The sequence below is a fragment of the Cygnus atratus genome, chromosome 3 (assembly GCF_013377495.2).
Source record: "Cygnus atratus isolate AKBS03 ecotype Queensland, Australia chromosome 3, CAtr_DNAZoo_HiC_assembly, whole genome shotgun sequence".
Lineage (NCBI taxonomy): Eukaryota > Metazoa > Chordata > Aves > Anseriformes > Anatidae > Cygnus > Cygnus atratus.
This window is the reverse complement of record NC_066364.1, coordinates 26587316-26601456: the sequence shown is the minus strand read 5'-3', so window position 1 is coordinate 26601456 and position 14141 is coordinate 26587316. Positions and strand designations below refer to the sequence as shown.

At 41.5% G+C, this 14141-nt stretch overlaps 1 protein-coding gene across 18 annotated transcripts in view; it reads left to right on the top strand.

Moving 5' to 3' along the window:
• DST (dystonin) overlaps nucleotides 1-14141 on the top strand; it is a 301653-nt gene that overhangs the window by 130663 nt on the left and 156849 nt on the right. For all 18 annotated transcript variants that reach the window (XM_035542995.2, XM_035542999.2, XM_035543008.1 and 15 more), the window contains one exon: nucleotides 7139-7305. In XM_035542995.2, the coding sequence (XP_035398888.1) occupies nucleotides 7139-7305 (167 nt within the window). The remainder of the gene's footprint in view (nucleotides 1-7138; nucleotides 7306-14141) is intronic.

Here is a 14141-nt window from a genome sequence, read left to right as displayed (position 1 = left end):
TAGATTTTCTTATCAACACTTAACAGTCTTGTAATACTTTTTAGTCTTGCATCAGATAAAGGGAATATTTCTAATTCTTTTTAGTTATGACCAAGAGGAACTGAAGAATGACAGAAAAATGTAGGAAGCTTGAAATAGAAAAAGCGGACGTAAATCACGTTAATAATGCTCTGCACTTTTAAAAGATCTTTCCTCCAAAATTATGTGCTCTATTAATATTAATTAGTCAAATTCCATCTTTCTCTGAGGGTAGGATTAATTTTGCTTTACAATATATCTGAAGTGCAAGCTTAGTTGCAGAATATCTGAAGGAAAGCAAATTTTTGTTTGTTGGTGCCCATATCAATCCTGCCCCACTCATCTTCAGTACAACTGAAATCTGTAAGTGTGGGTCAAATGCCAGTACCAGGATCTGGTGCAGAACTGATTCCCCTTCCTGAACAGGGACATCTGAGCTTTGAGTTGTGTGAACAGAGAGAAGGGGTGTATGCCAAAGGTGCTCTTCCCAGCAAAAAGCTAAGGGCAAATGTGTTGCTTATATAATTTACTTTTGTAACATGACACAAATCATACTTTTTCCAAGCTTAGGCTTTAAATACAGATAATGCCCTCAATTACAATACAGAGTGCATGCTTGTACAAATAACCTTCTAATACAGAACTCTAATGGGGGTCTTTGCCCTCTTAATCTTAACTGGAATTCAGGAACAGCTTAGGGATGTTCTTTGATTTGAACAAAATGTCATTACTGAGCAGAGGAGTATGAGGCCATGTCTGTTCAGCCAAGCATGACCACTTTTTCCAGTATAATCAGAGTAACACAACTTCTAGCATCACTCCAGCTATTACTCCAACCAGGCATATACTCCTTGATACCACAGTAAAAGGGGAAAAAAAGACCAGACCTCTTTTGAGCCCTACATCAACACTGAGGCTTGTGCTGGTGATACTGGTAAAACACTGCCTAATTATATGAATATGGAAACTACTGACACAGCAGGCTAAACACCTGAGTTGCTGAAATGTCTGGTTTTCACTTTAATTCCCTTTGTCCATTCAGAATTCTGAATGCAAATAATTCTAAAAGCACCTAGCTTTGACCTGAAAAGAAACCCAGGAAGAAAACTAAATTTCAGACTTGAGCTTAGTTTACAAAGTCATGACCATTTTCTCTTTGATTGCTTTTGAGAATTAAACAGGTATTTGAATATCTTGTATTTTAGTATAGAACAGTAAAGCTGTTATTTATACAAATCCACAAAGTTGCTGATAGCAGCCTGAGCTGATACGCAAGGTTTGCAGTTACCAGTCTCACTGGTTTTACCATTTGCTTTGCCATAATTGCAGAGGTCAGTGGCACACACTCGCCTTGTCAGCTTATTCAGGCCGTAATGTGTGCTCAGCTTACACAGTGCTGCAGCTGTGCCTGATGTTTGGAAGCATGTTGGCTTGCCATACCAAGAAGCATGTACTAGAGGAAACTGATTAGTGCAGTGAGCTAATTTGCACTGTAGCAAAGGTCTGACATTTTATCTGCTGAAACAGCATGATAACCACTACTGGAATATGTTGAATATGTCCTTGTCCTTAGAGCCTCTTTCTGTGACACATTAATATGTCTTTCCTTATTATGCATGTGACACAATTATGATTTTGTGTTCACACATGTTCTATTGCATTAGCTCTGTTTTCCTATTTGCAAAACTCAAGCAACTGGGATGTTCTGTTCATTCTTGACTGTTCACTGAGAACATGGAGATATAAGTTTTTTTACGCTCTGCCTGGGCCTCGTTTCTACAGCCCTTTTTTCTAGTACGAGAGGTTGACTTCCACAAGCAAGATATTCTCTGATACTGTTCTCTCTGATACTGTTCTAACTTAGGGCTGTTCTAGAGCAGATGGCAGCTTGCACTAAGATCAAGAAGTTGACACTCAAGACTGAAACAGGCTTCCTATGACAGCCCCCTTGTCAGTGATGTTTTAGCAAAGTGCAGGTAGAGTAGGAAACCAAGTCTCTAGTTTTGGCTTCTCTGTAGAGGATACAGTCACTGTGTTGAAACAAGCCATGACTTTCAATGAGTATCAGCAAAAGATAGCTACCAGCTGGTGTTAGCACCAGTTTTTATGGTTGTCAACTTGTGTAGAAACCAATGGCTTCTCTGTATCACAGCATCAGCCATCACTGTTACTCTTCCAGCTTAATCTGTGGTAGGTTCAGTTACAGTTCATGAATGTGATTTTTTTCTAGGAAGGATATGGTTAAACTAATATATAAACAGAATAACCTACTTCCACTAGTCAACTGTTAGCTGAGGAGATTACAGCCAAGACAACTTTTTGCTACCTACAGTGTCTAATAAGAGCGAATGTCTTTTCTATGGTACTAATAATAATCTGCAAGAAGAAAAATGTATTTGGATCAGGTTAGAGGTGATGTACTTCCCTTCGGAATTTAAAAAAATGTTTTTTTTTGTAACCGGCTTATTCAGTAAAATACTTCTTGTTAAGTAGTCATCTGTTTATTATTTCAGTTATCATTTCAAATAGTTGTAATACAGCAAGACACCTTCCAACTACATCCCACCATCATGTAATCTGGTGTTTTCGTGTAGTACAGCTAAGGGAGGGAGAGATGTCAGTTGTTCTGCAATGTGATTTGCAGAGCAAGGGTGCAAAAGTCAGAAGTTCTGCTTTATTGGCATTGTTTGCTCCCTTGTAAAACATGAAGCAGATGCAATCCCCCTTTGGTGCTGGTGAATGAAGGAGATTTATAATTGATGGAACTACAAAACTAGCAGTGAAAAGGTTCTGAAGAGGTCATCTGTGTCATCTCTGTACCTGAAGGCAAGACAACTTCATGAAAACCATTCCTGACTGTTATGCATAGCTTGTTCTTCTGTGACTGCCATGCTGCTCGTTTCACATCCTTCCTGAGTAATTAATTCTAGTGCTTATCTGTCTTTTGTATTATAAAGGCTTTTAAGCTGAAAACACCTATGCCCATTTTAAACTCATCAGTTCTTTTCCTATTCCCAGAAGATTTGATTTATTACTGGTGTTTTTTTACACAGCTTTTTACATATTTGAAGACTGTTGTCATATTTCTCCTCAGTTTTCCCTGCTTTAGACTAACTAAACACATTTTTTCAATCTTTCCTAACAGGCCATGCATTTTTAGATTTCTGTCTTCCTTGTTTTTCTCTTCCAGTCTTCTCCAACTGATCCAAAAATTTTTGAGGGTGTTGTCCAAAGCTGGACACATGGCTCCAGAGAGACTTGCATAGAGCTGAATAGAAGCATTTACATTTATGGCCAAATGGAAATTCACAAAGTCCAACAGTAACGTCAGGGGAGATGAGTTCTTGTGATCACATGCAAGTTCAAATTCCATTCGTATAACTGCACTTCCCTCAACATGCTGTCAAACAATCCTTTTCAAACACAACGCATAACTACTTAGCTACTTAGATGGAAAATAGGGCATAAATATTCCCGCCTTCTGTTTGATAGTCAGGAATGTTTTGGTTCAAGTAAGCTTTTTAAAATGACAGAATCACAGAATGGTTTGGGTTGGAAGGGACCTTAAAGATCACCTAGTTCCAACCCCCTGCCATGGGCAGGGATGCCACCCAGTAGATCAGGTTGCTCAAAGCCCCATCCATCCTGGCCTTGAAAGTCTGAAATGTCTTCATAATTGATGTATTTTTTTTTCGTTTCTTTATATTCTTCAGACTTTTCTCTTTTAGGGCTAGCTAACATCTGAATACATTTTATTCATTTTACATCACACATCTGTGTATCATCTGTAGCTGATTCTATACTTTTGTATAGTTAAGTCCATTATGTTCAGTTTAGACTGCAAAATATTTGGAGTAGGGTGGAATCAGAGGAAATACTCCTTGCAATTTATGCTAGTCTACTCTTTTCTTTGGACTCAGAACTGCATCACTGAAATCAGTGCAACTTCTGATCGTGAGGCTTTTTGGTGTACAGATTTCGCGTACTGTGTGGTGCAGAGAGAATTTACAGGCAGAGCTACAAACACTTGCAGTGGCAGAGGTGAACTAATTAGTTAGAAACAAGAAATAAGGTGTTTGGTGCCGTTTAAGACTGATCATGAGATACTAGGGCTGTCCAGAGAGTTACCTCTGACAGTTTTTCATGTATAACTTGTAATTCACAGGCTTTATGAGATAATTTGGAGAGCTGGATCCCCAGCAAGCAATTGTTTAAGCCCACGCAAACTCAGTAATTTGTTCCATGCTCAAAGAACAAATGTCTTCTACTAATGGATTGTAGTGGGTTGGTTTGCTAGGTTTGTGGGATATCTGAATGAAATTTGTACAATAAAAAATTTGATTGCCCCTAACTATTTTCAGTTCCAGTATTCCTTAATTTAATACTTCTTTTTCTTTCCTGTGATAAATGATACTATAAATATAAAATATTGCATAGCTAGTAGAAAAATATCTATACTGTCATTATTTGTGTATGAAAGGGAAGACGTGTTCTCTCTGATACCCTATTTTCTGGGAGTAGTATTTTATTTGTTAAGTGTTATGAGTTAACAGAGTGTCCTGCAAACTACAGCTCCTATTTGTAAGCATAAGAAAATACAGCTCTTTGACTCACTGTTTCCCTCCTTTGTATTTTTACACTTTTAAAATATGAATTCAGTGTTTATGACCAAGTCTGAAATCTTAGCCTTAGAATCTGAAATATTTTAATTAAGAAACAGAAGTTCTTAGGTTGTTACAGATCTAAAGCTAATAATATTAGTGTTCCTTAACCTGCGTTGAGAGGGGCTACTTCCGTGAGTATAAAACAACTTTAGTTTTTGAAGCCAGTGTAGTCTGTTCCTTTTTCTTCAGCTGGCCAGCTAGGCTGTGAAATGGTAACTCAGAGGATATTTGATCAAAATCCTATTGATCTTAGGGTAATGAGCTAAATTCATGCTTTAGCCATCCAGAACCTGGGCTGAAAACTTGCTTAGTGGGTATCTTTCAGGAGAACTGCTCTCCTTCTGTCTGTGACCATAGCCACAAATGCTGTTTACGTGTAATAACAGATACAAGCATGACCTTCAGAAATTGCCTTGATATCTGAAATCACTTTCTGCTGGAGGAATCTAACATGCACTCAAATATGCTGTGTTTGCACTCTGCAGTTGGAAATGTACATAGCCAACACAGTTCAATTAACCGTGAAGGAGGCCAAAGGTTTGAACGTAGCGGCAAGGAATGGCCATTAGCAAATTGCATTGCTCACTTGCTTATGTTAAAATTTATTGAAAAATGTGATTCTTAAAGGTTACACACAGAGGGCTTTCTGAAAAAGACAGGAAAAAAATATCGCTTTTATTTTTTTGTTAGACATCTGGCACTTCCAGATGACATCATCTCTTTCAGAAGCGTTGGCCGGATAAGTGGTAAATGCTTGACTTCATTTACATTGTGGTCTGGTTGTTCTGTCATGAATAGAAACTAAAGCTACTGAAAAAATATTTGGTTTGCTTTCTTGCTTTGAAGTACCATGGAATAAAGGTAACCAAAAGAAAGGAACTTTTACACTGAGGATGAATTTCATAGAGTTCTACAAGAAAATTTTCAAAGAGATTTTAAGTTGGTCTTTTGCCACGTTGCTTTCCCTGTTGATTTCAGATTTAAGACTCATACATCCTATACTTCCTGTGATTTCATGTAGTAAATATTCCATGCAGCATTTCGACACCTAAAGATTTATGAACAATCACAGCTGTAAGTGTTTCTCTTCAGTGTTTTAAACAAAGAAAGGGTTTTTTTCCTTTGATTTTTCTTAAAAATGGTCAGTGTTGAAGCTGTGGACATTAGGAAGCAAAACTGCTCTTGCTTATTTGGAGGCTATTTATGGGCTAGTTTAACAGTTAAGATTTTTGCTTTCTAGCAGGGGTTATCTGTATCCTTCCCTTACCTTGAGCCAGTAGATATGATGGCCTTTGATAAGTATCTGAAGAACTGGTTTCACAACTTGGGATTTTGTTGATACTTAGTTAGAAAATAATTGAAGTTAATTTGTTCCCTACATTAAACTTAAAATTTACCAGGTGGCTGTAAATGCTCATCATCCCCTGAAAGTGTGAAATGTGGTTCAAGCATGGTAACTTTATTGCCCTGACATCTCCAGGTCTCTTCCTTTTGTCCCCTGCCTCCTAGTGCTTCCCACCACCTCCTGGTAGGTGTTGAGTAGCACCACTAGGAAAGCTGCATCTCTTTGTTCCTGCCACTGGGTCCTGTGTGGCTCTAATGGGAGAAGGAAACTGTAATTTGCAGCCTGGCCTGTCTGAATTCCCCCAGGAAGATCCCAGATGGAAGAAACCTTTGAATTCAGAGGCCAGGAAGCGTCATTATGACCATCTACGAGAAAATAGTATTTGTATGTAAAATTACCGGTACTTTCCAGCTTTCCTGCTTTGTCTGACACAAAGATGGTAATACTTAGAGAATACAAAACCAAATCCTCTATATCTGGGGTAAAATTTTTAGTTAGAATCTTTCAATCATTCCTAAAATGTTTCTTGGAAAATGTTTTCTTAAAATCATTCATGTCATTTTTAATATTAATGACTGTTTTGTCACTGAACTGCTGAATATAATTTAACCTGTATTAAGAGAGAAACAGTTAGTTATTATAGCTAAATAAAATACGTATAATATGTATGGTATAAATATGGATATTATGTAGGTGTGATTATCTACATATAGCACATATTGTATTATGTAATTATATAACATTTATGTATAATGGGTATAACATATAAAAATAGATTATTATTCACATTATCAGCATAAAGTAGACATATTTAAGTATTTCTCATTGTGTAAGAGTATTATAGTGTCCCCAGAAATTGAGGCTGAGAATTGGCTGATGAGAATGGTGATACTACACCCTTTGTGTTTCATAATGAAGACACCAAGAGTGTATAGGGATATGATAAGAAATAATATTAACTTAGTATGTGAATAATTATATTCATTTATGATGATATATGCAGATGCCAAAGAAAGAAAAATATTCACTACTGAAGAGTGTTTTTCTGCAATCCTTTAAATACTATTGAGTATTATATGTAACTGTAATACTTACATTAATTGTATTTTAGATATCTGATATCCACGTTACTGGTGAGTCAGAGGACATGTCTGCTAAAGAGAGATTGCTCCTGTGGTCGCAGCAGACAACTGAGGGTTATGCTGGAATCCGTTGTGAAAATTTCACTACCTGCTGGCGTGATGGAAGATTATTTAATGCCATCATTCATAAATACAGGTAAGTGCTCCATTTGTTCTCTTGAGAAATATTAATTACAATATTATAATGTACATAGAGCTCTGTGGTTTCTGCTTGTAATAGCACCGTGGCTGTGGAGATGGCGATGTCCCTTCCTGGGCAGTCCCTTGCTTCTAGCAGCCAAAAGATGCCTCATTAGCCCTTTGGTGTCCCTCATTCTTCAGAGGTGAGCCCCCACAAATCTTACACATCTTACATGGGGCACCTCCAACTGAGCAGAGTGTCCCTTTGGTCATACTGTAACATCAAGGTACAGGCAGGGTCAAGGCAGAGCTAAACACCGCAGGCCAAAACTGCACTGCTAACGGAGGCCCTCAAACTACTGAGATATGCCTTATGACACGAGATACGTCTTAATTCCCCATGTTCTTCTCCATTTGACTCTACTGTTCCTCTGGAGCTGAGTGCTTCTGCACTGTTTCTGCTTGGAGCTCAGGTTACTCTAAGATGAGTCTCCTAGAAAATGGCAGGGCATTCTCCTGGAAAATGGGACCAGTTGGCTTGAATGCTCCCAGTCTGAGAAGGGCATTGTGCTGCTACTTGCTCTCTCTTTCCATACTTTTGTGACCCCGTTCTTGTAAACAGGTATTGGTAAAACCATTGGTGGCTGCAGGTAGAAGCTAGGTCAACTTACTTAAACACTAAATCAATGTTGTGGTTTAGCCCGGCTGGCAGCTAAACACCACACAGCCGTTCGCTCACCCTCCCCCCTCCCTCTCCGGGATGGGGGAGAGAAATGGGAAAGTGAAGCCTGTGAGTTGAGGTGAAGACAGTTTATTAAGACAGGAAAAATAATAATAATAATAGTATTAATAATAATAATGTGTACGAAATAAGTGATGCACAATGCAATTGCTCACCACCCGCTGACCGATGCCCAGCCTATCCTCGAGCAGCCGGCCCCCCACCCCGGCTAGCCACCCCTATATATTGTTCAGCATGACATCAGATGGTATGGAATACCCCTTTGGCCAGTTTGGGTCAGCTGTCCTGGGTCTGTCCCCTCCCAGCTCCTGCTGCACCCCTAGCCTGCCCGCTGGCAGGACAGAGTGAGAAGCTGAAAAGTCCTTGGCTTGGTGTAAGCATTGCTCTACAACAATTAAAACATCAGCATGTTATCAGCGCTCTTCTCCTCCTAATCCAAAACATAGCACCCTACCAGCTACTAGGAGGAAAATTAACTCTGTCCTACCTGAAACCAGGACAATCAACTTACTTAAAATCCAGTTGAAGATGTCTACTGATGAGAGGAGGTGTCATCTGGATTCTAAGTAAGAACAGGTGTCTCTTCTTAAAGCTGACTTTGGCATCAGAGCTCAGCAGAGCAACAAGATTTAAGCAACTTTGCTCAGCGTTCCTTCCTCTTGGTGGCATCATGCTGTATTTGTATATTTGTTTGCTCCTGACTTGAACAAGGAGGTTCGGAGGTTTGTGTGTTAAAGGACCACACAGGGGAGAGTCTTCTGGCCACTGGGCTAATTAACATGAACAGATTCATCCCTCACTTGTAAGGCTTCCAACTTCTGGGGTTTATTACAGCATGCGTAAAGAGTTTGTGCAGTATGTGATTGGGTATATCTTAAGCTTGAGAGTATGGGATTTCCTTGGTATAATGCTGAAGGAGTGTCCGAAATAAAACACATCAAATTTGGCTCTCTCTAGTGCAGATTTACTTGTTTCTTAGATTTCCTGTTGTGGGACCACTTGGCTCACCACAGTAGGAAGCCTAGGAAGAGCCAGCATGCATGCAGTGTCGGGACTAAGAGACTAAAGTAAAATGGGAGACAAATGAGTCAAGCAGATGCGTCCTATTCCCCAAGCACTGTGTAGAGAGGCTGCAAGCATAACATAACGCTCTGAGTCCCGGGGAAGGTAGCTGTGGCAGTGCATAACTTTTAGGCAATATGAAGTTGCATCTGAATCAGTCAATTGTTTTTCTAACTAATGCTTCTGTTCTGGGTAGCCAGTGAGGGAGGAGATGCATGCCAACAAGCAAGTCTTCTTTTAGTAACATTGGCAAGACAAAGGGAAATAACTGGCAAGGGACTGGGCTGTTTTACTTCAGGACAGAGCAGCCAAAAGAATGAACATAGCACAGGCAACTGCTTGAAAAAATAAACAGTTTGAAAGATACAGAGAGAGGGGAGGAAAAGGAAAGAGCATAGTAAGGTGGGATAAGAAAAAAATATTTCCCAGAACTTCAGAGACTTGTACCAGGTCTTCATATGCAGAGCAGCATAGCCCTTACAGCTTAGCAACTAGTAGTTGTGGTACAGATCAATTAGTAAATAATTAAAACCTTGAATTCTTTCCTCCAGCTGTAGAAATGTTAATGCTTCAGGGTATTACTGACTACCTGCAGTTGCTCTGCTGGAATACTGTTTTTGGCAGTGCTCTGAGAGTTCATTCACAGCTTTTCAGCTGAGAAAAACAGGCACCTTTGACAGAAGTGCTTTGCATCAAGCACACAATTCAGTGGCTGAGGTTCAGTGTCTCTTGAGCAAGAGTCCCCATTTTGCATCCTTCTGTGTCAGTGTCCATTTAGTTTCTCCTGTTCCTGTAAACATATCTTCTATACCTAAGGATAGTGTGTCCTTCACAGGAATGTTTACAGTCCTTATCTGATGTCTTTTTTGCTCTGAGAGGTTATAGTCCTTGGACTCAGTCCTCTTGTTGATGAAATCAATGAGATTCTTCCACTGATTTCATTGAGCTTCTATGTTTCTTTCCTTCGCAGTTTTGTGTCTTTAAAATAGAGATAATAATTTCCAGCTCTTGCTCACAAGATAGGAATGGTCTTCCCAAACAGTCGCCTGGTATTTTTAACTACAGTGTTTTATTCCAGAGAATAAAAATAAACTTAGCTTATGTTCAGATTGATAAGTAGGTTAAATGCTAACAAATGCACATATTTCTAGCTGTGGTTGTCCATATGCTCTTTTTGTCTGTTTTAGTACCTCCCAGCCTCCGTTTTGCAGATCACAGGTGGTCTCAGGAGTTAGGCTGTGTGTTCTGCAGATGCTGCTGGCTGGGGCTGGCACGTGCCAGGGCAGAGAAGCTCCAGGCACCAGTACGTGCTGGGGGCTGTGCGGCTGGAAAGCAGCTTTGCAGAAAGAACCTGGGGGTCCTGGTGGACACCAAGTTGAACATGAGCCAGCAATGGGCCCTTGCTTCTGAGAAGGCTTGTGGTATCCTTGGCTGCATTAGGCAAAGGGTTTCCAGCAGTTTTGAGGGTGGTGATCCTTCCTTCTACTCAGCGCTGGTGAGGCCACCTCTGCAGTCCTGTGTCCAATTCTGGGCTGCCCAGTGCAGGAGAAACTTGGAGCTCTTGGAGAGTCCAATGAAGGTCCCCTAAGATGGTGGAGGGCCTGGAGCACCTCTGCTATGAGGAAAGGCTGAGAGAGCTGGGACTGTTCCATCTAGAGGAGGCTCAAGGGGGAGACCTTACCAATGACTATAAATACTTGAAGGGAAGGTGCCAAGAGATGGAGCCAGGCTCTTTTCCGTGGTGGCCAGTGCCAAGACAAGGGGCAGTGGGCATAAACTGGAACACAGGAGTTGCAGGCTGCACATCAGGAAGCACTTCTTCGCTGTGTGGGTGATGGAGTTCTGGAACAGGTTGCCCAGGGAGGTTACGGAGTCTCTTTCTTTGGAGATATTCAAAGGCCACATGGTCATGGTCCTGGGCAACCTCCTGTAGATGTCTCTGCTTGTGCAGGGGGTTGGACCAGATGACTTCCAGAGGTCCTTTCCAACCTCAACCCTTCTGTGATTCTGTGCTCCAGACAGTGGGGTGAGGCTGTGGTGCTGACACCTCAGAGCTCCCTGTGGGCATGGGGTGCTCCTGGAGAGCACGTGTATCAGCCACAGTGCAACGTGGCAGCTCCTCCTGTGCCAGGTATGCTGTGCTCACCGGAGATACCTCTGCCGTATGCAGCTGCCCCACCCTGGGCTAGGAGGAATGTCAGCTTACAGCAGGCGCTGGATGAATCAGCTGGATGAATGGGGCTCCTCAGCAGGAATATGACTGCAGGAATATGACAGGGATTGTGTTCAGAGCCCTGCTGCCATCACTGAGAGGCCTTTCCTGGATGTGCTTTTGAGGACCTGAACCATATGGCTCCAACATTATCACTGCAGTTGGTCATCCATGAGGTTAGGAGATGTTGCTGTCTAGTTCTAGGCGACAGGGAACTGGAGTGGCAGGTTAGAATTATTTCCTGTCTAGGCATAAGTGAATTTTTAAATTTCAGGTGTGCACCAGCTTCAGTACTTCCCAACGCTGCCAAGGGCTGGGCAGGGAGCTGAGCTGTGAATCAGTTGCCAGCAGGCAGGGAGTCTCCCCTCCGTGGGGCTGAGAGCACTTCAGGGAAAGTGAGAAGTGTTTTGTTTGGGTTGCTGATAGCAGTCTACATTTTTTTCCTCCCAGCTGAGGATCCCGGCACCTTTTGGTAGAAATCATTTAAGATTCATGTTGCAGAAATGCAGGAAATGATGCATGGATTTACCATGGCTCCCTACTTCCACCACAGTGCATGGGAAAAGCAGGGTAGGCCTGACATTTCCCTGGCATGACTAACTTCCCTCTGCAGCACCTCAGATGCATTCAGCAGGCTGATGTGCTGCAGCTGGGCAAGCTGGATTCCTCCTTCTCCCTGCCCAGTGCTCACCCACAGCCATGCCGGCAGTGCTCTTCTTTCCATGAGGAGCCTGCGGACGTGGGCAGTGTGCATGTGCCAGATCACGCACACGTGAGTTAGTTATACTTTGGAAGAATATATAGAGCTTCCATTTTAAAACATCCTGTATGTGATTAAAACCCTGGGAAATGAATGGGGCTCCTGGCTGGCTTCAAGAACTGCCTCAGAGCTCCACTGCAGGTCCTAGGTTTTGCTTTTCATGTTCTTCTTCTGTGTGAATATTTGTTTTTACACAGAAAGACCAAACATAATTATCAAACTAAATAGTTTTAATACTGAACTATATGATGTTTGTTGATTATATGCTTTTATTTAAATGTATCAGCTTTCAGGCTGTTTTTTGAACCTCCACAGCTTTCTTTGGATGTGATCAGGTCCATTAGGAAAAGTCACACATAAGCCCAAGAGACTCAAGAAAATTCTGTATGTCTCATCTGTTATGTAATTGGCCTTTTATAGCTTAATTTTTCATTGAAGACGTGTGTTATTTGCTTCAGTGTATTGTGTTGGAAGAAATCTGACTTCAGGCAGTTTAAAAAGTACGTGATGTTTCTTTCATACCATCTCATCATACGTAGCAAAAACCTGTAAACCAGACTTCAAAGTTGAAGCTGACTTTAATCAGCACATACTGCCCAGATTTTCCCAAAGATACTGCTGTGTATACACTTGAATCTTGGTCTTGCATATCTAGACACTAGACTGTGCTTTAGGTAAATGCTCTTGATTTGTGTTTTCATTTTCTTGTGTACGTGCCTGTCTCCCAGGACGAAGAAATACTCATTTTGTAGAACTGTACCTTCTTGTTAAGATACATAGAAACAGTTGGTGTCTGTAGAGAATGAACTATACTCCTATTTCATTACGAGTTGTATATCAGATTGGAGCTAATCATCTAAATTATAGATCTACATTATACTTTGAAGATAAGTGTGTTATAAAGCAAATGAAATTCTAATGAAAAGTCACCAGCAGTGACATCAAAGTACCAAGCTGCTTTTTTTGACCTCAGACATACCTGAGCCACTGGTGCACAAAAACTGCAGGCAATTTCTGTTATAAAGTGTCTGAAAATAGAAGAAGTTAAGAAACAGCGAAAATAATAGCTGAATTATATGAAATTTATACTCCATAGCACCTATAGACACTTTGTTAGTGGTAGCTACCAGTACTCAGAAAACACTGACATGGTTACAGACCAGTTCATATTACTTTCTAAGGAAAAAAAATGAAGTACACAGGTTGGAAAAAAAGATTTAATGTCAGGCATGCACCATATTTGTAAAAATCCATGCATTCCTTTCTATATTTTATGTTTTTAAGTTTTAGTCTCAGGTGTTGGGTTTGTTCCAGCAAATAAATTGGGTCCAGACCATGCTGTCTGACCCAATGGTGCATCATACAACATGGCTACAAATTCTCTCCACTACACCCACACAGGGAGCAACCTCCTGAGAGCAGTCCTAGAATCATAGGATCACAGAATATCCTGAGTTGGGACTCAAGAATCATCGAGTCCAGCTCCTGGTTCCAGACAGGACCACTTAAAAATTGAACCCTGTGTCTGAGAGCGTTGTCCAAACACTTCTTGAGCTCTGAGAGGTTTGTCGCTGTGCCCACTGCCCTGGGGAGCCTGTCCCGGTGTCCGACCACCCTCTGGGTGAAGAACATTTTACTAACACCCAGCCTGACCCGCCCCTGTCCCAGCTCCATGCTGTTCCCTCGGGTCCTGTCACTGTCCCCAGAGAGCAGAGCTCAGTGCCTGCCCCTCCGCTCCCCTCGTGAGGGAGCTGCAGGCCGCCATGAGGCCTCCCCTCAGCCTGCTCTGCTCTGGGCTGAACAAACCAAGGGACCTCAGCTGCTCCTCATAGGTCTTCCCTTCTAGACTCTTCCCCACCTGTAGTTCTCCTTTGGACACTAATAGTTTTATGTCCTTCTTATATCGTGACACCCAAAACTGCACACAGTACTGGAGGTGAGGCTGCACCAGAGCAGTGTGGGACAGTCACTTCCCTCCACCAGCTAGTGGTGCTGTGCCTAATACACCCCATGACTTGACTGTCCCTGTTGGCTGCCAGGTCACACTGCTGGCTCATATTCGACTTGCTGTTGACC